This window comes from Antechinus flavipes, chromosome 3 (assembly GCF_016432865.1).
Source record: "Antechinus flavipes isolate AdamAnt ecotype Samford, QLD, Australia chromosome 3, AdamAnt_v2, whole genome shotgun sequence".
Lineage (NCBI taxonomy): Eukaryota > Metazoa > Chordata > Mammalia > Dasyuromorphia > Dasyuridae > Antechinus > Antechinus flavipes.
In genome coordinates, this window is record NC_067400.1 from 173,330,936 (window position 1) to 173,355,745 (window position 24,810).

Genomic DNA, 24,810 nt, shown 5'->3' on the forward strand with positions numbered 1-24,810 from the left:
ATAGATTCAGGTCTATCATCAGAGTATTAGCTTATTCAAGTACCAAGAGACTCATTAATGGGCAATGCAAAATTGGCCACCAGAGTGATTAAATGTTTCCTCCTCAAAAAAATCAATGAACGTAATGAAATATGCTTTATATATGCCACATCAACAAAACCATAGATTTCTAAAGTCTTGAAGTATCATTTCTGTATCCTACATGGAGAAGTAGTAGCCATAATAAGGAAGTCACCGATCTTTTGGAGTACCAAATTTCTTAATCATAAGAAACTTATAAGATTACTTTGTAAAAATCCTATTTTATATGCATAGCAAACAGAACCCCGTGTCAGTCAGACAAATCTACAAATCAGGTTAGCCAAATTTCCACAATTCTAGGCCTTCAGAAACAGATCTGGAGACCATAGCATATTATTGCTTCATCCCAGGTCTGTAACTACAGCAGGATAACTAGGACTTTGCCTCAAGCATCACAATTTAGCGTGCATAAATAGTATTTATAATTCTTTCCTCAGGTAAAAACAATTGTGCTCAAAACCTTACTAAGAATAATTACAGGAAATCATCAGATTTCATATTCTCCTTCATCCAACTTTGGCAGAGAGGAGAAATAGATTCAACATCCTGGGGGCAGTTTCCTGGGATCTCAAGCTCTCTACTAGATGAAGCTGTCACAGAGTTTCACTTCTGATTAAAGACTTATGATCCTAATTTCCAGGTCTGAATTTTCTAAAAACACTCACTGTCCCAATACCAGGATTTTTAGTGACAACTGTTTCCTGCCCCATCTTCCAAATGTTTTTGTGTCTGCATCTGTATCTGCATCTGCATACACATGCACATACATACATGATATATATATATATATATATATATATTATATATATATATATATATATAGTATACATATAATGCATATGTGCGTATATATCTATACATAGTCTTTCTCTCTGGGTTAGTCCAACCTTGCCATGTTCAATTAGTACAAGGATTTTCTAGCCATACTACAATTTTCATCATTCAAACGAGCATTTATTAAACAGAGATTACCTACTACATGGCAAACATCATACTAGGAGCTAGTGAAATAATTACAAAGAATAAAACAATCCCTACTCCCAAAGAATTTATACTCTAATAAGGAAAGCAATGAACACATATGGAAATATAGAAAACTTAAGAATAAAATGAAAATATATAAATATATATAAAGTAGTTAAATAATGGATAGTTTAGGAAGGAAGATAATAGAAGACAATAGGATTAGGTAAGGTATGATGCAGTTAATGGTACTTGAGTTATTATTTTAAAAGAAGATAGGAATACTATGAGGTAGAGGTAAAGAGAATGTGCATGATGGCATGTTGGACTGCCAATGCAAAGGCATGGTGTCAGAATATGAAACAGAGAGGAGCACATGTTCCTTTTTGGTTGAGAATCACAGAAAAATACACTTTGGCTTGATTGCCATATGATGGAGAGAGTAAGGGACAATGAAGATAGAAAGATAGGTTGGGACCAGGTTGTGTTTATATTTAATAGTAGAAACAATAAGAAATCACTGAAGGTTGAGTAAGGAAATCACATGTAAGATCTGCATTTAAGGAAATGTACTTTCAAAGCACTATTTAGGATAGACTGGAATAAGAAAAACTTGGAGCATTATTTCTTTCCTCCAATGATTCTGATGCCTCATTGTGTGACAACATTAACCACAGGTAGCTAAAGGTTGTTCCAATTAAGCACAAACTTTGGTGGAGCTTATCAAGATAGAAAAATGGTTTGTTTGTTTTTTATCATTTGAGAATCAACCAAACTAAATTCAGAGTTCTTTCTCCAGGTTGGCCAGATAAAGATTAACTTTTGTTGTTGTTGTTGATGATGATGATGATGATGATGATGATGATGTTTTGGCCAAAGGAACTCACAAAGATCAGACCTTAAATTATAGAAGGAGATTGTGAGTTATGTCCACAAGTCTAGGTTCATTAACCCAAGTCCAAAAATTTTAAAGAAAAATATTTTGATGATAGATTTTCAATTGGTTTCCTTTGTAATAATATATATTTAATTTTATGCACTAAATATATTTTCCTGAAAAATACATAGGTTTCGCCAGACTGCCAAAGGGGTTCATGATACAAAAAAGCTTAGTAATTCAGGTCATAGAAGGACTATATACACTAACAAAATCATGAATACTTAAAGTATCACTTCTTTACAAAGAAAGAAACAAACAATATGTAGTGTCAATTGAATGAAGAAGTAAATGGGAAGGGGGTGTTTTTTTTAAGTCAAAAGATTTGTATCCCTATTCTAGTGTTTCCTTGAAAATAACTTTTGAAAAGCTACTTTCCAAGGTCATCTCCAAAGGAAATGAGCTGGTTCCCTGTAGCTGCTTGCCTTCCCTCCCATGGTGATGTTTTTTTCAGCCAAAATCAGGCTTCCATTCCATTCAATACAACTTTCATTGAAGAAGGTGAAGAAAAAAGATGACACATTCAGGAATAACATGAAAGAACCCTGATGAGATGAGGAAAAGAAAAGCACCAAGCAAAGAACACACAAAAACGCTGACATATTGTTGCTTTGAGTGAGGCAGAGGCAGGAAGTCTTCCTCTGATATGACAAAATAGTGTCACAAAATACTGAGTAAAATTGGGCTGTGTACAGGAATCTTCTATTAATGGGGTCCCAGAAATAGTTATGGGTAAACACAGAATTGGAATAAGGCAAGGAATCAGTTATGTAGGGTGCAATGAGAAACACTTTGTACTACTTTTTATAACTACACATATTTTTGAGGCCAGAAAAGTCCACTGTGACAGGCATGGATTTAATTTCTGATGACAAATCACAGTGAAGGCTCAAAGTTTCTGGTGGACACCAATATATTATCTGATAGCACAAATTGTCAAATCTTCCCTACAGTGTACAAATGTCTTAGCCCAGTACTCATGATAGGATATATCAAACTACAAACAAATGGAGAAGATGGAACTTTGAAGCAGCAAATGTCCCAGTCTAGTGACAGCCTTGGTTAACAATAATAAATAGGGACACTTTGAAAAAGTTTTAAAGATATAGTAGGTAATCTTTCTATATTTTACATAATAACTGTGATCTTTACCAATATAGCAAAGATTTGTTCCCTATTAGTTCTTTTTTATGAACCCAAATTTAGAGGATGTCAAATAAGTATTTGTTGTTGTTGCTGAGTCACGTCCAACTTTCCATGAGACCATTTAGGGTTTTTTTGGCAAAGACACTGGAGTGGTTTGCCTTTTCCTTCTCAATATTATTTTACAGATGAGAAACTGAGGCAAACATGGTTAAGTGACTTGTTTAGGGTCACACAGCTAGTAAAGATTTGAGGTCAAATTTGAACTCAGATCTTCCTGACTATAGTCCATTATTCTGTCTACTATGTCACCCAGCTCTTGCTAGGTATTGCATGCTTTTTAAGCAAATGCTGAGAAAGGGGTACCTTAAAATTCCAAATTGATAGTGAAAATGTAGAATAAAGCCATTCTTGGTTTAAATATTCAATATTAAGGGAAAAAACACTTTAAAAACAAATAACTAAGGGAACATGGTCACAATAATGTAAAAGAAAAATATACCCCCAAACTGTGGTTCTCACATCAATGAAGTCACTAAATTTGGCTCCAGAAAATTTATTGTTTAAGTGGACTTGTATTCTCTCAGTAGAGAAGCAATGGATCACATGTGTGGAATGAGGGATAATCTATTGAATAGTATATAGACCTTAGTTTCTTTATCTATAAAAATAAGAATCTGAGTTCAAATGCAGACTCGAGACACTTACTAGCTGTGTGATCTTGTGCAAGTCACTTAAACCTGTCTGTTTCAGTTTCCTCATTTATAAGATGGGAATAATAATTGTATCTACCTCCCAGGGTTATTATGAAGAAATCAAATGAGATAATACTTCTAAAGCACTTAATATAATTCATCATTATCATCATAAATCTATGATTCTATGTTTTGTTTCACTGTCTTTAAAAAGGAGGATAAAAACCCAAAACAAATCATTGCTTTAAGTCATAATCTTCTTTGTTCTCCTAAACAGATACTGAGCTTTTAAACACATTTATGTCTAGTCAAATAAACCTCTCATCAAAAATCTTGCTTTCCAAAAAATCAGACTGTTGCATATCTACAGAGCATCAAATATAGACAAAGATTCACCAAGTAATCATGGATTAGAAAACAGACAATATAATTTTTGATTAAACATAAGCAGCATTTTTTTTGTTTCCTGTAATACTGGTATTAAAACAAGACCCAGACCATATAACTCACTGCAAAAGTATTTGTGCCCTTTTTATTGAGTTTTCCATGTAGGCCATGCTTTTCCCTTTAGAGGGCTGGCTTATGGAGATTTGAAAGCTTTGGTTCTGATCCCACAGAGCACGTCTAACAAACAGTTGTACTATCAGAAGAAATATTACATTGGTTGTTGCACACATTCTGTGTCACAATCATACTAGACTTCTTGATGTTCCTTATCCATAAGATCCCATCTTTTCTCTCAGTGCCTCTGCCCAAGTTGGCTGTCCGCCTCCAAGGGGTTCATTTCCATTAACAGGAGTCTCTTTAGAATCCCATCATCTTCAAAGCACAGCTTAAGTTCTTTCTCCTACATATTGTCTCTTCCTCCCAAAAAATGAACTTGTATTTACCTTGAACTTATTTATTTGACTTTATTATATTTTATTACATCTGAATTTATATTTAACTGTATTTATATGAATTGTATTTACTTTGAATTTATTTAAATTTGAATTATTCATTCAAATTTATTATATTTTTATTTTACTTATGCTGATAATATTTGAATTTATATATTTATTTAAATTTATTTGAAATTTGTTGTTTGAAGAGTATTTATTTGAATTTATCATATTTTATTTTATTTGAAATTTTTTATATGTACACATTTGGGTTGATAGGTTTTTTTTCTGCTCTCATAAAATGTAAATCTCTTGAGGGTAAGGAATGTTTCATTTCCATTGCCCAGAACAATGCCTAGTACATAAAAGGTATTTAACAAATACTATTTGTAGACTATTACCCAAATGACTTTTACTGTAGTTTTCTAAAGAAATTAAAGTTATGAGCAAGTAGATGGCACAATGGATAGAGTATCAGCCCTGAAGTCAGGAGGAACTCGATTCAAATATGGCCTCCGACATTTAATACTTCCTAATTGTGTGTCAAATTACTTAATCTCAGTTGCTTCAGGGGAAAAAAGAAAGAAATTAAATTTATTTTTTTCCTCTATAATTTGAGGGCCATGCTGGCCACCTTTATCCTCAAACATCTGGCTTTCTTTCCAGGCTATTAAATTCATTTCCTTCACTATAAAATGTGAGGTTTCCTACCTTCCAATTCATTATACTTCATCAATTTCTCTATATCACAGTTAAATATCAAATCTGATGGTAGAAGGACACTAAAAACCCTCCTTTAAGTGACCTAGGATGTCTTGAGTTTACCCATGTCCCCTTAAAAAGAAACAGAGCTTCAAATTCTCAGTATAATTATTTGACTCAATCTCAGCTTTATTTTCTTATCCTGGAAGATGGATTCTTTCACATACTTCAAAACCCACAGACAGTATCTACAATTAGAGAAAGAACCAAACTATCACCCAGGGAGAATAGTTAAAGCTGAAATATGGCATCAGAGGAATGGGTGCTGCAGCATGCAGAGCCATATATTTGTATTCTTTCTTTAGTTTTGATTCATAATTGGGCAAAATTCAACAGAAATTGAAGTTGCTGCCTCTCCAAGATAGAAAGAACTTTAAACCTTCCTTCCCTCTCTGTCCTTTGATGCTTGGTAGTTTTTTTTTTCTTCCAAAAACCTCATGTATAAATATAGCTTCAAATTCTGGGTAATTCTGGATAGATACTAAAATATTTTTCATCCATCTACTAGAAGGCTGCACTGAACTTTAATTTAAAATTAAGAAGAATCAAATTTTTAAAAAAAATTAAGAAGAATCTGATGGATTTAAAAACATATTTTTTCTTGAAGAACCAAACCTCTCAGATGTGTATTAATATGAATTCTGTCTATAGTGCCCTAACCCCCATCCTCCCAAAGTTGGCTGTATAAAACAATATCTTCTTTCTAATAGAATCAAAAGAGTCACATAACTGCTATGAGCTTCCCCTTAAATTACCAACTTAACCTTGGGGTATCTCTTCTAACAGAACTTACTTTGTCTCAAACCCAGACCTGAGAAGCAAGAGGTCAAACAGCAGTCAAAATGGTATGATTAATGTCTCAAACACAATTGTTTCACACTCTCAGCCTTCGGGCTCCAGAACGCTCTTTCTAAAATAAAATAAAAAATTCCTCTGACTTGGCTGGCCCTAAACACTGCTATTTGACATAAGGAAATTAATGTGTGCCAATAGCATCTAGATAAAGAAGCCATGGAAGAATGACAAGGTCTCTCTTCTCACCCCTACTCTACCTTCCCTCAATAATTACTGGAAGTAGTTCAACTGAAGTTTAAAAAAATTAAATTAACTTCAATCCAAAAAATTTCACACTGAGAGACCAAACAGAAAAGGGAAACACCTACATTTCTTATCAATACCAAGAATTTATATATGCAGCAGAACTGCAGGGATTCTCTAGCTTACATCTCTCAAGAAATATATTAGAAATTATGGTTTATATACTTGTCAAAAAACAAGAGAGAAATCATTCATTTTTCCTCTTGTTCAAAACTGGCATTTGCCCCACACCAAATATTGATAACTGAAATAGTAAGCTGTTCATAATTTAAAGACAAAACACTTGCTAATAAAAAAGGGAAGTTAAATTTTACTAACTGGGATAATGCAATTTAAATTTTTGTTTTGTTTTCCCCAATTCTATGCTAGATTGCAAAATCCCTGTTTTTATTTCCTAACATTTGGAGTAGGACAGGGGTGGGCAGTGTTTAGAAGGGTTGCAAAAGCAGGCTTGAGGATTTGGCACTAATGCTTTAGAGAGAGAAAGCACACTGCATGATGAATAGTAATGAACCCAAACCAAACTTCTTTGTGAGTGAGTGAGGGTGTTGAGTTTTTTGTTTTATTTTCTTTTACTCTGCCCTTCTTCTTAAAAGTAAGCATTATTAACATGCCACAGTGAAGTCCACATCCTCTGGCCTAAAACATTTAGAAGCACTGGATTCATCTCACAGGATGAACTGAAGGTCTAAGTTTCTGTCCTGGAGTGAGTTAGAAGTCAAAAAATTAGGTTGAATATAAGTCTGAGAAAGGAACCTGATTTATTCTTAATACCAACCTGAAAAATAAAATTATTAATAGCTAATATTAATAAAGATTTATTGTTATTCCCATTTTATGAGACTAAAAAAGATTAAGCTGAATTGACTTGCCTAGGATCACATAGTTAGTAGATATCTGAGCCAGAATTTGAATTCAGATCTTCCAAATTCCAAGACTAGCCCCCAATTCATAGCTCCTAGAAGACTTATTAAAAGTACCACCTATATTCAAATGCTCTCGGTGAATAAAAGAGCAATGTAAATGAAATAACTTTGATTAGAGTCAGAAGAAAACTTAAAGAGTAAGTTACAATAACTATTATTACAATAAGCTCATTTTACAATTCAAGAAACTGAGGCTCAGAGAATTAAATGATATATAGGATCAAATTTAGAAGCCATCTAATCCAACAACTAATTTTTATAGAGAGAGGAAATTGTATGTGATTTGTCAATGATTCTAGAAGTAGTAGGCATTAGGGGTAAGACTGCACTTCCAAGTCTAATCATAATTCCATTTGAATTAGAAGACCAGCCTGAAGGTCTTGAGCTTGCCTAGGGTACTTGAGGAGAAGGGAAGAAAATACTTATTCTCAGCTAGAGGTGTATTTTATTAACTGTTCTAACAACAAAATAAATTGAGGTTACATAAGGCTAAACTCTACAACAAACTATCCATCATCTGATTGTTTACAGATGGGGGTAGTAGAGAACCACTTCTGATTTTTTAGGCTTTTTCTCATGCTTCACATCATGACTAATTTTTTTGGTTTAATTTCCCTCTGAAACACCATCATCTGATACTAACAACATAAATGTTATTTTCTAGGTTTCTAATGTGATTTTACATGTAAAAAGAACCTCTACTTTCAGGTACTTAAATTTTTCTGTGAAATCTCTTGCCTGAATTATCCTATAGAACAATTCTTAGATAGATAGAATATACTCTAGAGAAAGAAACCCTGCTATTCCCTTTCTTTAACAAAGAATAGGACTGGACCCTATTGCTACAAAGATACCTCACACCCAAATATCAAATATTAAATGACATCTTTGCTCTTGTGAATTTGAGAAAAGGTTAATCATGATAATAATGATAACAGCAGTTGACTTACATAGTGTTCTAAGGTTTATAATGCACTTTATAAGTATCACCTCATTTAATCATCATAACAACTCCATGAGGTAGTGCTTTTATTATTCCCATTCTACAACTGAGAAAATTAAGGCAGACAGTGGGCAAGTCATTGTTCAGGGTCACATGGCTAACAACTATCAAAAATAAAATCTGAACTCAGGTTTTCTTAACTCCAAACCAAGAGCCCTTAGCTACTAGTGGGAAGAAATGAAATCTATCTTCAAAATTACAGGGGGAAAAATGAAAGTAGGTTCATGTCTACCCTCTAAATTTTCACAAGCTGAAGACCTATTCTCAAGAAACAATGATTGATATACTTTAACATATTTAACATGTATTGGACTACCTGCCATCTAGGGGAGGGAGGGGGGGAAGGAGAGGAAAATTTGGAAGGTTTTGCAAAGGTCAATGTTGAAAAAGACTACCATGAAAATAACTGTAGCTCATGTACCAACAATATTAGCTGCTAAAAATGAAGAGGCAGAGAAAATTTATGAAAAACAAAGGACTATCTAAATTAAATTGATGTACTTTATTTGGTAAATTCTATAACAGATAGGAGAAAAGTGAAGATGGAGAGAAATGCATACAAATTGTCTTTCATATGTTTTGTAAATAAAAAGCTATAATAATAAAAAAGAGACAATGATTGAACTTCCCATCAATTATCATCTACCTATGTCCAAGTAATTATAATTGACATCTTAGTATCTTTAAAATATTGATAATTGTATGCAAGTTTAAGGTAGCGGATAGAAAGCCACCCTCAAAGCCAGAGCTCTGATTTCATATCTCTCTTCTAATGTTATGTGACTGAGTAAATCTCTTAAACTTTCTGAGGTTCAGAGATACTAAATAAATTAGGATCAACTTTTCTGTGCTTTAGACAATTCTCTAAGACTGTAAATTACAGGAAAAAAACAATCTGCTTTGGTAGCAAGAGTTTCTTCATCCAAGTATTCCAGATAAAAATGAATTTATGAGTCACAGTCCCTGTGCCTATCCTAAGTGACAAATAGGCACAATTGGATATATAGGGTTCATTTTTTATTTTTTTAAAATGCTAATAAATGTGTCTCTGAATTTTGAAGACTTCTAGTCTTTACCTTCTAATGTTCCTGCTTATGTATTGAAAAAACAAAAGAACAAACCATTTTTTAAAAGTTAGAATCAAACATAGACATTTCAATAGTATATAAAGAATGCAAAAATGATCGCATATGAAACTGAACTTCTACTTATGTTAAAAAAAAAACCATGATAGTAATATAATTGCCCTACTCTTTGTTTCAATAAAAAGTATTGCTATAAATATTGTTGTTCCTTTTTGAGTCCTTTCTTTTTCTCTTTTATCTCTTTGGGGTAGTACCTAGCACTGGTATCACGAGGTCAAAAAAGTGTCTCCCTGGGACTTCAGTAACTTTTTAGTTTAGAAACTTGTTAAAATATAGTTACAAATTACTTTCTAAGATGGTTGGATCATGATTAATATGGAAACATGTTTTACATGATTGCACATATATAACCTATATCAAATTGTTTACTATCTTAGAGAGGAGGGGGAAGAAAAATGAAGGGAAAACATTTAGAGCTCAAAGTTTTATTTAAAAAAATAAATGTTAAAAAATTGTCTTTATATGTAATTGGAAAAATTAAAGTGATTGTCTCAACTCATGGCTCTGCCAATAATGAATTAATATAACTGTCCTAAAGCCCCTCCACCAATAGACAAAGATGACAAAAAGAAAATTAGCAATCTGATGTGTATGAGATAGAACACTGAAGTTGACTTAATTGAAATTTCTCTCATAGTTTTATATAGCTGTTTATAACTTGTCAACTGTACTGATTTTGTCTTTTAATCAATTTTTGAATTATCCATATTTTTTTTAAGATCAGTACTATTCCTTATTAGATCAAAAGTGCTCCTCCTAACTACAGTTCTGAAAAGTGTCTCCTTCTTCTCCTACTTCTCTAACTTGTTTATGACATAACCTTTCATATTTAGATCAAGTATTCATCTGGAGCTTATTATAAGATGAGAGATGTTTGAATGAATCAGCAAACAAATGAAAAGCATCTGTTAAGTGCTTACTATGTACCATGCACTAGGGATATAAATTTCAAATCAAAACAGCCTCTGCTCTCAAGGAACTTACATTGTAGAGAGGGCGATAAAACACATAGGGAAATGTTAGCCAAGAATGGAAATTTTGGTCTAGGGCGTCACAAAAACTGTTAGTGGAAAAATAAGGCAATACACTGACATGCCTTTTTCCAAAGACAATGATAGTGTTGATTTGATTACAATTCTTAGAGTAGGAAGTGGAAAAAGCTGGAGGTATGGGAGCAGGAGGAAATTCTTTTTTTTAAAATAAAGCTTTTTATTTTCAAAACATATGCATAAATAGTTTTTGCAAAATTTTGTGATCCAACTTTTTTTTCTACCTCCCTTCCACCTACTCCTCCCCTTAGATGGCAAGTAATCCAATATATGTTAAACATTTTAGAATTCTTCTATACATATTTCCATTAATTATCATGCTGCACAAGAAAAAATCAGATCAAAAAGGAAAAAAAAATGAGAAAGATAAGAAAATTCAGACAAACAACAACAAAAAATGAAAATATTATATTATGATCCACACTCAGTCCCCACAGTTTTTTCTCTGGGTGCAGATGGCTCTCTCCATCACAAGACCATGGAATTGGACTGAATCACCTTGCTGTTGAAAAGAGATATGTGACAGATAAATTCTATATGGCCCAAATGCCTGTTGAATTAAAGTTAAGGTTTCTTTATCTATTTAGTCTTTCCTAAGATGTTGAATAGATCAAATTTCCCTGAATGATTACAGATCTCTTATAAAAGGTTCTCAAATATTCTGGGGCTCAATGCAATCAGAATAATTTTACCTACAAAGAAGAGCATTTTAGAAGAATTACACCCAGTCCAATTCAGATGCTTCACTGTAGTGTGAATATAAGTTTGGGCCCTCAAAGACCATTCCAGTTAAGCATAATGTCTGGTGGCTATGGTGAAAGAATGAAAGAAAAGGTGACATAGGATTCTAAGAATCACATAGTCTTAATAAATTGTAATTTTACTATTTGTGATATAGTATGATATTTTTGTCCAATAGTCAATGTATGGATATCTTGCTGAAGGAGCTGTAATTTAAAATGAAGTCAGAAGAAAAAAAAGTTATAGTTAAATGATAGCTCATGAATGCTCCTTGGAAAGTCAATTGAAATAAACTGGTGGATCAAACAACAAGAAACCTGTCATGGGATATTTAAGCATTTGTAAAAAGACCACCATGAAAATAACTGTAGCTTATGTACCAACAACATTTGCTGCTAAAGATGAAGAGGCAGAGAAAATTTATGAAAAACAAAGGACTATCTAAATTAAATTGACGTACTTTACTTGGTAAATTCTATAACAGATAGGAGAAAAGTGAAGATGGAGAGAAATGTATACAAATTGTCTTTCAAGAAGGTATGAGAATGATCAAGGCCTTGTAGATTATAGAAAAGCCTTATATCTCTATATTATGAACACTTTTAAATAAAACAATTAGTAGACTTTGGATATGGGACACAAAGAACAATATAATGAAAGCAATAGGGAGCAGAAGGAAATTCAAAGTGAAGTGGATGTTCAGAAAATGACCAGGGTAAAAATGAGGATGCATGGTTCCAAGGAGAACAGAATTGAATGGCTTAGCTTCTACCAGACATGGTTCCTGGTGGTCTAATTTGGAAGGTCAAGCAGCACTAGCTCCCTAACATTCTTGATGTTTTTGTTTTTCCAAAAGTATTTAATTTTATTTTATCTAATTCTACAAAATAATCTATAGGTGATTTGAATGACATGGAACTAAAATAGTAAATTAATTTAGGTAGCATTGTCCTATTGATTATATTAGCACAATTAAATTATAAATATTCAATCTCTCTTCAATGATTTATCTTCCTTTTTTTTAAAGAAAATATTATGCAATTATAGTATTCATGTAATTACTGTGTGCTCTGAGAAGTAAACTCCAAATATTCTTTTTATTTTATATTTGTTGTGAATGGAATGTCTTTTTTTCTCTCTTCCTGTTAGAAAGAAGTGATAACATACAACTTATAATTTTTGTGAGTTATTTATATCCTGCTACTTTATTGAAGATATCAATTGTTCCATTTAATTTTTGATTGAATACCTAAGATTATTTTCTACTCTGCTAATCTGTCTCAAATACATATTCTGTCTCAAAAACAAAAACAAGAAAAACTAATGTCCTTCAGTGCCTCTTCACAGTTTTTAACACTATTTCCTTCTCCACTTACAACTAAACTCGCAGTCTTATGAATTCAAATGATGGAAAAGAATGTTTTGGCTCCCAGGCCAAAGGGGTTCAGAAATCTACAATTCCGGCTGTAGTCTACAATAGCTTGCTTCCTTTCTTCTCCCTCTGATTCATTGATAAAGTATTATATATCCTTGGGCTGGGAGCATGGGTTCTTTAGCTTCCTTGTTGATGAATTCTTTTTCCAAATTTTCTTGGCACTGATTCCCTTTTCCTGGCTGCTATGTATGTAAGGAGTCTCTTGCTTCAGGGTGGTAACAGCATCCAAGAGCAGCAAAATAATCAGCTTCCATTCCCAGGACAAGTGGTAGTAAGGAAGGTCGTCACTGGAAAAATACCTGCAGTTTTCCGGAGTTCTCTAACAGTGCTGACAAGTCAAAGTTTCATATTCCTTTCCTGGATACTTGACAGCCCAATCACTAGTTTTTGAAACAAATGAAAAAATTCATTTTCATGCATTTCTGATCAGTACATAATTAAAGTACATAATTTCAGAGAGACAATCCAATGCCCAAAGTAGTTCTAGAAACCAAATAGATGAAGAATCAAAGAATAATATAAACTGAAAAACCATTCCCCAAAAGGTAAGTGATCAAAAGATATAAACAGTTTTCAAAAGAAATGCCAATGTAGAAACTATATAAAAGATTGTACTCCGGTTCAAGCTGGCATACTGCATTTCAGTGCTTATTAAATCCTAGCTTAAGTTCTGGCTAAATTAAAAAAAAAAAAAAGCTTTCTCAAAGGTAACTGTGGGGAAGAGTAAATGTTAGGAAAGTAAATGTTACAGGACATGCTCATTATTTGAAAATCTCTGGTTTTTTATGAGCCAACAATTTGATTTCATTTCAGAAAATCAGTATGATACTTATATTCTCTCTTTTCAAACTATCAACTTTCCCCTTCACCTTCTTAACTTCACCTCTAACAAATCCTACTGCCAATAATAAATACCTTAAAATAGTTATGGCTTTTCTCATGTCATTTTTTTTCCAGTTTTCCATATGAAAACTCATTTTCTGAATCAAGTATTATTATCTTTCTGCCTGAACAAAGTTTCATATCATATATATAATTGTTTCTTTTTCAAGTCAAGCAATAATATAAAATAAGTAATAGATAAGTTGTGAAAAGATATAGTTTTCAAAAGAATGGCCAACTTAGCAACTATATGAAAGATAGCATTGTAGCCATTAATTTTACAACCATCTATGCTAAACTCTAGACACCTGAAGCACCTTGACACCTACGCCAAAGATCACAACCTGGTAGAATTTTCACCTAGAGATCTATAATCTTGACTGGTACTTGTCTCTTTCATGCTTTACTTTAATCTCTACTCTCCGGTCATCTTCTATAAGTCCTGCCAATACCTAGGTAATCCTATGCCTCCAGATCTTTTCCCACTTTCTGTTAGCTCTAAAAACATGAATCATTGTTCCTGAATGTGGTATTGTCAATCTGCTTCCATAGGATTATACTTGTAACTTACTTTGTGAAAATACTCCTTCCCAACATGATTCCCTTATATGTGTTGGCTTCCCTATGAAACAATGCTCTTTGAGGGCAGGCATTGTTTTTGTATTTGTGTCCCTAGAACTTGGCATATCGTAAGCCTTTAATACATGTTTTTATTCATTCACTCATCTCAATAAGAGAAAGGAAAATCATAATAGCTTTGAGTTTTTTTAACCTCACCTACAGCAAAATGGCAAATATTGTTATAGCCAATATTAGAGGAGTTGTGGTAAGACAGTCATACTAACACACTATTGGTAGATTGCATTGACCAGGAGGCCAATGATAGTAAGAAAGGTGCTAGATACAACAAATTATTTATAGCAGCAAATAATTGATAAACAAACACCCATTAAGTAGATAGTGGCTAAACAAAGGCTACTGTAGATGACTATACCACATTATAAGAATTTATGAATATAATAAATTCATACAAGTATAGGAGGACTTATGTGAACTTATGTGAATGAAAAATAAAGTGAGCATTGAAGAAAATAATAAATACAATGACTTAAAACATAAGTAGAAGGAATAATAGAAATGGCTAAAATTATAATTACCAAGCTCAAGCCCAAAGAAGAAATACAAGAATGTGCCTCTCTCCTTTGCAAAGATACATTATTAGGAGCTTGAACACTACATATAATGTTAGACTTGATTGGAGTATTAGTTTTGCTAATTGGTTTTCTTTCCCTCTTTTAAAAAAATGTTTCTTGTAAGAGATGTCTCTCTGGGAGAGAATATATAATATACTAAGAAATATAAATGAACAAAATATGAATAAAAGATTTTTTAAATGAGCTCCAGATTTATTCCTATAGAATATAGTATTCATCAAGCCAAATTACTCCAACTGCATTTAGAACTGCTATCGTCCAACAAATCTGTGCTCTGCTAAAGTTATGCCAAAGAGAATAAATAAAAAGTTTGAAGGCTCCTTTTAAGCCACACTTAAATTGGAAGAAATAAAGTTTTAAAATCTTTACTACCAAGGCTATATATAGCCATAATTCAATAGCATATAGTTTTTAATTTATAATCTTCAGTTTCTGAAAGTTGCAGATCATATTTATTCTTTCTAAAGAAATGGGATATTTATGATCCAGAATCATTCTTTTGGAGGCAATGGAAAAGGGAACTAAGGAAAAGTTACACTATCAAATGGTGTGCTGATTTAAGAACTAGCTCTCCAAGGGAAAAAAAAAAAGATCAAGATATACTTTTAGGTTTAGCTTACATGATTAGCATTTTCTCTCATCATTTGCTCAAGACTAGACCAAAAACAGAACAATAAATCAAGCCCTGATTTTTTAGTGTTTGTTGATTTCCAGATAAAAAATTCTCATACTAAAATTTAACCAAAAGCCAGTTGGTTCAAACTGGTTCCCTTGCATCCCTGATCACAGTCCCACCTTACCCCACTCTTTCTCAAAAAAAGAAAAAGAAATGTTCCATTCAAGTGAAATCAATTAAAGTTGGTATCTAGGGAAATTCAGAAAGGCAAAAGAAATGGCAAATAGTTGTAGACTTGGGAATAGCAATTCCCATAGCCCTGACTACTTTGTCTTGAAGAGGAGGTGATGATGTAACAATCATTTATTCCATTTAAGCTCTGAAATATGTGGCCTTTCTTTTACATATGCAGACATGTACACAAGTATGGTCTTTGATGTAAGTGTATATATGTTTTTAAGCATATATACATGCATATATCGCCTTTCTTTTTTTTTTTTTTAAGTCACTGACTTTGTTGGGGTTAACAGCTAGCAATGATGTCTCTGAGCCAAAAGATCTGGATATTTTTTTTCCTTTTCTTGGCATATTTTATGGAGAGATGACGTCAGAGCCAATAACATCTGATTGAAATTTTGCTTCTAACACATATCACCTAGGCAATTCCATCTCAGTGCTCTAGGTAGCTAAGTTTCATAGTGACTAGATTGAAGAACTTGGAATTAGGAAGGACACCTGAGTTCAGAAATTTATTAACTATGTGATCCTAAGAAAGTCACTTAACTGCTCCATGCCTCAGTTTCCCCATATGTAAAAGGGAATAATAGCAACCATTATATAGGGCTATTGTGAGGCTCAAATGAATTAACATATATAAAGTGCTTTGCAGACCTTAAAGTACCACATAAATGTTAGTTGTTGATATTTTTGTCTTTGTTGTTGTCGTCTGAATAGTTTAACACTGTTGATTACAGAGAAAGTGTCTTAGTTTGCCTTGAGTCCAGGCTCTCTAATCACTATACCATGTTGCCATGATCCTATGAACTTTTAAAGACAGTAATTATTTTGGATGGAACATTTTTCTAAAATGGCAGGCTGTGCAGGATGGATTGACAAGCCTTTTCCAAGATTTATTAAAATAAACTAAAACAAGAAGTCCAACCTATAATACTGGGTATGTCTCCTTATTGATAGGGCTTTTAAAAATATTTTTCTTGAAGTAAAGCTATGAAAAAGCACCTTTGAAAGAGTGCTAAAGTGCCAATTTCCTGCTCCCAGCTTGGTCCAGCACCCCAGGCACATGCCTTTAAAAAATATTAGGTTTATAATCAACACAAGGTTCTTGTGTTTTTTTTCTATTGTTTTTAAGATTCTGATATGTAAGTGGCACCATTCTTCAAATTTTTGTTTTCTTTTAGTGAGTTTAAGCAAGTAAATGTTTTTTTTTAAGATTATAGGACATACTTTCAAACAATACACATGACAACAATCAATAAATCCCTATGTCTGGAGAGAAGTCTGTAACAAAAACATATTAAGAAGAGCTATTAGCAGCAACAAGACATATGGAGTAGAGAAAAACATGCTTCTGCCATTCACTCTCAGGAGCAGAAGATCTTTAACAGTTTTCTATAAATTATATATAGTAAATCATTATAACTTGCTATTTTTCCCACTCACAAGTCTCGATGTGCAAGAATACAACTCATCTGTTAAAATTTAGATTTAAAATAGCTATTTTGATAAAACACACAAAACCTGAAGCTGAAAACAGGATTAGGTATCCTATGACATGGTAAAAAGATTTAGAGGATCTCTATTCTAAATCCATGTCCTGTCTTTGCTACTTAGTATTTGTGTGATTTTTGACAAATGACTTCACTTCTCCATGACTCAGTTTGCTCTTCTCTAAAATGAACTAGGTGGCCTCTAACATTTCTTCCTACTCTAAGTTCTAGGATATTATCAATGAACAATGAAGCTCTTCTTTGCTTTCTGAATGGCTTCATTGAAAATGCCTCTCAAGGACCACTAATGGTTGAATGAAGATCACAGATTTCAATGCTTCTTTTTAACCCTCTTTAAAATAAAATGGTTTCCAAATTACAGTGTATGAATGTAATGGAATACACTACGGTGCTATAAGAGATGGTGAAGTAGATGGTTTCAGAGAAACCTAGGAAGACTTGTATAAATAGATGTAGACTGAAGGAAGCAGAGTCAGTAGGAAGTTGTAATTCAATAACAACAACATTATCAATGAACAGTTTTGAAAGACTTAAAAACTCTGATTGGCCATGAAACCAAAGGACCCATGAAGAAAAAAAAATTAGTACCTTCCTCCTAACTGAAAGATAATGAATAAAATAAGCAAAATTAAACATACATTTTTGATACAACCAATATGGGAATTTGTTTTGCTTGACTGTGTATATTTATTACTAGGGTTTTGTTTTTCCTTTATTTCTCATTGGAGAGAGGGAAGGAAAAAAGGAAGGGAGAAAAATAAACACTTGTTAATTGAAAAATAAGTTTAAAAATAAAATAAAATGCTTTCTACCTTACTATTCCCCATTCTCTAAACTGTTCTCAGTCTATTGCCTTGTCGGATACTAACAAATCCAAACATAAATAAGGAGGCCTTGCTCGTAATGTGGGCACTTTCCATTGGACCAGCTGGATCAGTCTCCTGAAGGGTAAGTATATGCCAAATGTTCAGGTGCTTCAATGAATTTGGTTTGGGAAGGCTGGGAATTAACAGTAAGGAAAATGGGAAGGGGAGGGAAAGGGATAGATCAGATTTCTTCTTCTCAGCTCTTCACTGATAGCTCTCTCAGTAATCTGAGCAGCTGAAGGTTATACAGGGTTTGGGCTTGTAAATGGAAAGGCTGACGTGCCATTCTAAAAGTGGTCATTCTTAATTCCTGTGTGTGTGTGTGTGTGTGTGTATGCATGCGTACACACACACACACACACACGCACACACATACACACACGCACACGTGCACTTAGAGTTCTGAACATTCCTTTATCTCCTACTTCCATGTCATACCAGTGGCTCAAGGTTTCTAGATTGCAAGCTAATTCCTCAACCTCCACTCTGATTTATTTATGGTCTTTCCTTCAGGATTTTTCTTTTCCCAAAAATAGAGTGATTTTTTTTTTTAGGTTCCATATGTAGCCACTTTGATTCTGATGACTTATCTAGAAAAGCAGTTCTAATCATAACAGTTTGTGTCTAGGGGGCTTGAAAATGTATAAAGTACTTTCCTAAGTTTTCTTATTCCCATTTTACAGATGAAGAAACTAAGCCCCAGAGAGGCTGAATGATCTGCTTAACATTGAAGCATTAGTTAGTTAAGCTTCAAAATCAGGACTTAACCTTGGCTCTCTAGAATACTACAGCAATAGAGAGTATTTGAAAGAAAGTGATCTTTTGTTCAAAACCTGGGTTTGGATTTTTGCTTTTACTAACAGATTGACTTTGGACAAGTCATTTCAACTCTGTGGATTTCATTTTCCTTATCTTAAAAATAAGGGGGGGGGAGTTGATAATAAAACCTCTAGAGCCTCTTCCAGATCTAAATTGCCCAATCCTAAATTTGGTGTTCTTTTCAAATATTGAAGTAAGATGAAAGAAAAAAAACCTTATCTAAAATCCTTTGTCATCTCCTCCTTCAAAACTGTTATCCATTTGAAAAGGTGTCAAATTCCCACACTTAACACCATATACCAAGATAAGATCAAAATGGGTCTATGACCTAGGCATAAAGAACGAGACTATAAATAAATTAGAGGAACATAGAATAGTTTATCTCTCAGACTTGTGGAGGAGAAAGAAATTTGTGACCAAAGATGAACTAGAGACCATTACTGATCACAGAATAGAAAATTTCGATTACATCAAATTAAAAAGCCTTTGTACAAATAAAACTAATGCAAACAAGATTAGAAGGGAAGCAACAAACTGGGAAAACATTTTCACAGTTAAAGGTTCTGATAAAGGCCTCATTTCCAAAATATATAGAGAACTGACTCAAATTTATAAGAAATCAAGCCATTCTCCAATTGATAAATGGTCAAAGGATATGAACAGACAATTTTCAGAGGATGAGATTGAAACTATTACCACTCATATGAAAGAGTGTTCCAAATCATTATTGATCAGAGAAATGCAAATTAAGACAACTCTGAGATACCACTACACACCTGTCAGATTGGCTAAGATGACAGGAAAAAATAATGATGAATGTTGGAGGGGATGCGGGAAAACTGGGACACTAATGCATTGTTGGTGGAGTTGTGAACGAATCCAACCATTCTGGAGAGCAATCTGGAATTATGCCCAAAAAATTATCAAAATGTGCATATCCTTTGATCCAGCAGTGTTTCTATTGGGCTTATATCCCAAAGAAATACTAAAGAAGGGAAAGGGACCTGTATGTGCCAAAATGTTTGTAGCAGCCCTGTTTGTAGTGGCTAGAAACTGGAAAATGAATGGATGCCCATCAATTGGAGAATGGCTGGGTAAATTGTGGTATATGAATGTTATGGAATATTATTGTTCTGTAAGAAATGACCAGCAGGATGAATACAGAGAGGCTTGGAGAGACCTTCATGAACTGATGCTAAGTGAAATGAGCAGAACCAGGAGATCATTATACACTTCGACAACGATATTGTATGAGGACATATTTTGATGGAAGTGGATTTCTTTGACAAAGAGACCTGAGTTTCAATTGATAAATGACGGACAAAAGCAGCTACACCCAAAGAAAGAACACTGGGAAACGAATGTGAACTATCTGCATTTTTGTTTTTCTTCCCGGATTATTTATACCTTCTGAATCCAATTCTCCCTACGCAACAAGAGATCTGTTCGGTTCTGCAAACATATATTGTATCTAGGATATACTGCAACATATCCAACATATAAAGGACTGCTTGCCATCTAGGGGAGGGGGTGGAGGGAGGGAGGGGAAAAAAATCGGAACAGAAATGAGTGTCAATATAATGTAATTATTAAATAAAAAAACTTAAAAAAAAAATAAAAAAAAATAAATTAAAAAAAATTATCTGTCAATAAAAAGTTATTTTTTAAAAAAAGAAAAAAAAAAAAAGAAAAGAAAAGGTGTCAAATTTATTTCATGTAAGAGAAAAATATATGGAAATATTTATATGGTCAAGTTGTCCAGTCCAAAGTTAATATCCTTTATATATGTCCTTTTATATTATTATTGTTGTTATTATTTTTTAGAGCTCAGTATATATTATGGCTGCTTTATGAATCAATCAACAAATTTTTATTAAGCTCTATGTTCAAGGAATTGAGGGATACAAACACAACAAAATAATTCCTAGTCAAAAAGGACCATACATCCTAAGAGAGGAAACAATTTTTTTTAAATATAGCATACAAGTTTCCAAGCTCCCAGGTTAAGGAGAAAATATTGGAAGCAACAAGAAAAAAGCCATTTTAATATAGTGGAGCTACAATAAGGAGTACAAAAGACCTAGAGCAGCTACTATGTTGAAGGACTGTAGATCTTGGAATACTATATTTTGTAGAGCAAAAGACATGGGGTTATGACCAAGAGTAACTTCCCCAGTAGTATAACTTGAATGAAAAAAAAAAATAGCAAACTCAAAAACTTTCAAGTTTTTGTGACAAAAACTTTAGAATTTAAAGGAAAATTTGACATATAACAACCAGAAGAAATATGAGATAGATATTGAAGGTATATTATAAGGAACTCAATTAGATCAAATCGTTTACTTCCTATATGTAAAAATATTATCAGTACTCTTATGATTGTCATCATCATTTAGGCAGTTTGAAAGAAATGTGTTGGCTGAATTGAATATGATGGGATAATTCAAAAAAATGAAACTCTGCAGGGAAAGATTAAAAAATATAGCATAAAGTTAATAAATATAAATATATATAAAGTCGTTAAAAGCAAAGGAGACTAGAAGGGAGAATACCAGCAGTTGAGAGGATCAGGCCTATTTATTATGATGACTGAGCTTTAGAACTCATGTAAACAATCATTTATAAATTCCACCTCTCCATCCTATTTTTTACCCCCATTGAACTGAGAGAAAAAGCAGGACAAAGACTGACATGGTCAGATTTTTTTTAGGAAAGAAAACAAAAGAACTGATTGGTATTACACAAAGAAACAAGATTTGTTACCATAGTGATTTCTCCACTATTTTGGTCCTGAAAACCTCTTCCTGGTCCAGGTTTACAGTACAGTAGCAATCCCTCATCTTGTTTGGCCCCGGATAAGTAGGAAGATTTTTGGCTTCTCCTGAAAGATAAAAATAAAATGTACACTTTTCTTAGCATTGAGGCATTTAGTCCACATACTCATTTCCAATTCATGATACATTTGTTTCACACTAACCAAACAGCCTCCTTGTTAGAATGCTCAGTGGTGCCTAATATGGCCTTCATTTCCTTATTACTGTAATGTGTTAACATCTAATAATAGAATCATATGTTCCTGTTTAAAGTACAAGGTTAACACCCTGCTATCAATATTCTCTGTTTTCAACCTATGTCAGAATTAAATTACTTGAGTTTAGTTTTTCTAAAACTAGAACTAAATACCACTTTGTCTGGCCAGACACAAGCTATGGAATCAATTAATTAATTGTGTGATTGCACTAGCTTCCATCCCAAATTGAAACATCTTATTTTATACTCCACACTGTCAAGCACTCAAAGAAGAAAATGGATAAAGCAAACGAGAGCTACATTAAGCTTTCTACATACAAACACAAACCACCACACTAGCCTTCAATTCCTTGGAAGACAGAAACCTGTTAATTAAAATCTCAGAAAAGGACATCTATTTTAGGCCCAATTTTATTTCTCCTCCTTCATCTCCCAATATCCACTTCCAAATTTCACCAAAGCACCTTAAGATTAGGCAAGTATTTATACTTTAAAAGCAGACATCCATCTGGCCAAATGGAAGCTGTCCATGCTGCAAGAGGTTCTTATTTATACTTTGTGTCTGCTTAGGGATTATTATCAGAATCCCTAGTACCAGGGCAGTCAACTTGGAGAGGTGGAAGGGAAGTAGGGGGAGGAAAAGAAGGAGGGAAGTAGGAGGAAACAACACAGTTTATTTGTGAATGGAAAGAGAACAGAGATGAATGAAATTCAACCAATAGTCACAAGGGTAGCTTTTTAATGGGACATCTGCCGTTCAGTGTTAAGTCAGTTCTATTGCAACAAATGCCTCTTTCAGGCTCTGGTTTCCCAAAGGACTTTGATACTAACTGAAGTCATGTTGGCTTCTAATGACATCTTGTGTAAAATGTCCTCGGCAGACACTGTTCAAGGAACACAACATGAAATGATAGGGGCTCCCACACCACAGCTGATTGACACCCCATGGCAAAGGCCAGCTTCTGTTCAAAGCCTGCCACGCCAACTTAACTATTCAGGCAGAAGCTGAAAAAGCACCAAGGACAAACCTTAATTCAGTGTTTTTCTGAGAAGCTAAATACTCCAAAGGCAAATCTGAAAATGAGTCCACCAATAGAGCAATCCTTCTGAGGAGTTTCCAAGTATTTCTTGTTTTTCTAAGTGTCCTTATAGTTCTAATAATTCAGCAGAGCACTTTGGATATAAGCTCTTTATACTTCCAAAGTCCTCCATCCTCCACAGAGGACATACATTTGAGGCAATCAATTTTATTCTCTCTCCTCAATTTTGTTTCCTTTTGGGACTTTCTCTGAAAGCACCTTAGGATGATGTTTTTGTTTATTTATTTTTTTAAGTTGGAAGGGATCTCAGAGGGAATTTGATCTGTGGGAAGTGAGGCCCAGAAAAAATCAAAGAACTTGCACAAAGTCACACAAATAGTAATGACAAATACTCAAACCCAAAAACTTATTCTGTAAATCCGGTTGTCTTTCCACTGCTTCAAATATGTCACTTATTCCCACTTTACATTCAATTCAATACTCAACAAGCTTTTTTTTTCTAGAATAGAAAGGTTGACTTTCTTCAGATCCAAATCATCTTCATTAAAGAATCAGAGAATCACAAAGTAAGACTTCTAGAGCTAAAAAGAAACTTACAGATCATGCCACTTTAAAGGTGGATTTTTTAAGTGATTATTTTAATCATTCAGTAATTAACCTTAAAAAGCAATTTAATTTCAGTTTAAAGTTTCACTTTAATTTAATTTTTAAAATCTTTATTATTTTGATTTAGCAAGGGGCAGATAGGTGGCGCAGTGGTTAGAGCACCGGCCCTGAAATCAGGAGGACCTGAGTTCAAATTTGACCTCAGACACTTAACACATCCTAGTTGTGTGACCCTGGGCAAGTAACTTAACCCCAACTGCCTCAGCCAAAAAAAAAAAAAAAAAAAAAAATTGATTCAGCAAAACAGAGAATCAAAGCTTCTTTCTAATTTCCAAACACATTCCAAATTGTACAGGTCATTTTTCTGCATACATTTTAAATTAGTTGTGTGACTAAACTCAGATTGGTCTGTCAGTATACTAGACTTGGAAATTGGGAAATCTGAGTTTGAATTCTCCCTCTGATATTTACTAGTGTGTAACCTTGGTCAAGTCACTTGGTTTCAATTCCTCATCTGTAAAATGAAGGTATTAATACAATAACTTCTTCAATCCCTTTCTGCTCTAAACCCATCATCCCATATCCTTAAAGAAGGCATATACTGCTGAAAAGCCTCAATTTCCTCATGTTTAGGATGTGAAAATGTTTGGTTTAATCAAAAGGCAATTAAAGAATTATCAGAAATATATTTGAAACTTACCTAAACAGGGACATTTTTCATTCATTTTTTTAGCCCAGAATTGAGCATAGAAAGAAAGTCACACAAGAAAAACCAATCTGTTAACAGGCATATGAATCAAAGCTAAACCCTAGGAAGTCGTTAAATGTCAAAAGACAGATTTTATGAAGGATTTGAAGTATGGGAAAGGTCACATATGCACGTGCATATATGGTATGTAATATATTCACAAGCATGGAATTATATAATCCTATTCTCAGAGACTATAATGCAACACAGTGGAATAAGAACAAGCACAGAACACATACATAGGATGACACAAAGAACTAGAAATGGCAGCTTATATTTCTCTTGTCCTGAGGTCACGCCCACAATCCTGTGATCAAAGAATCACAATAGTGACCCACAAAGAATCATGATTGACCTTTTATAATTTCTAATTTTTTTATAG

General features: G+C 33.5%; 1 protein-coding gene across 2 annotated transcripts in view; it reads right to left on the minus strand.

The window, feature by feature from the left end:
- The window catches only part of RASA3 (RAS p21 protein activator 3), a 286,768-nt gene that overhangs the window by 158,242 nt on the left and 103,716 nt on the right, over window positions 1–24,810 (minus strand). For both annotated transcript variants that reach the window (XM_051984259.1, XM_051984258.1), the window contains exon 2: window positions 21,768–21,885. In XM_051984259.1, the coding sequence (XP_051840219.1) occupies window positions 21,768–21,885 (118 nt within the window). The remainder of the gene's footprint in view (window positions 1–21,767; window positions 21,886–24,810) is intronic.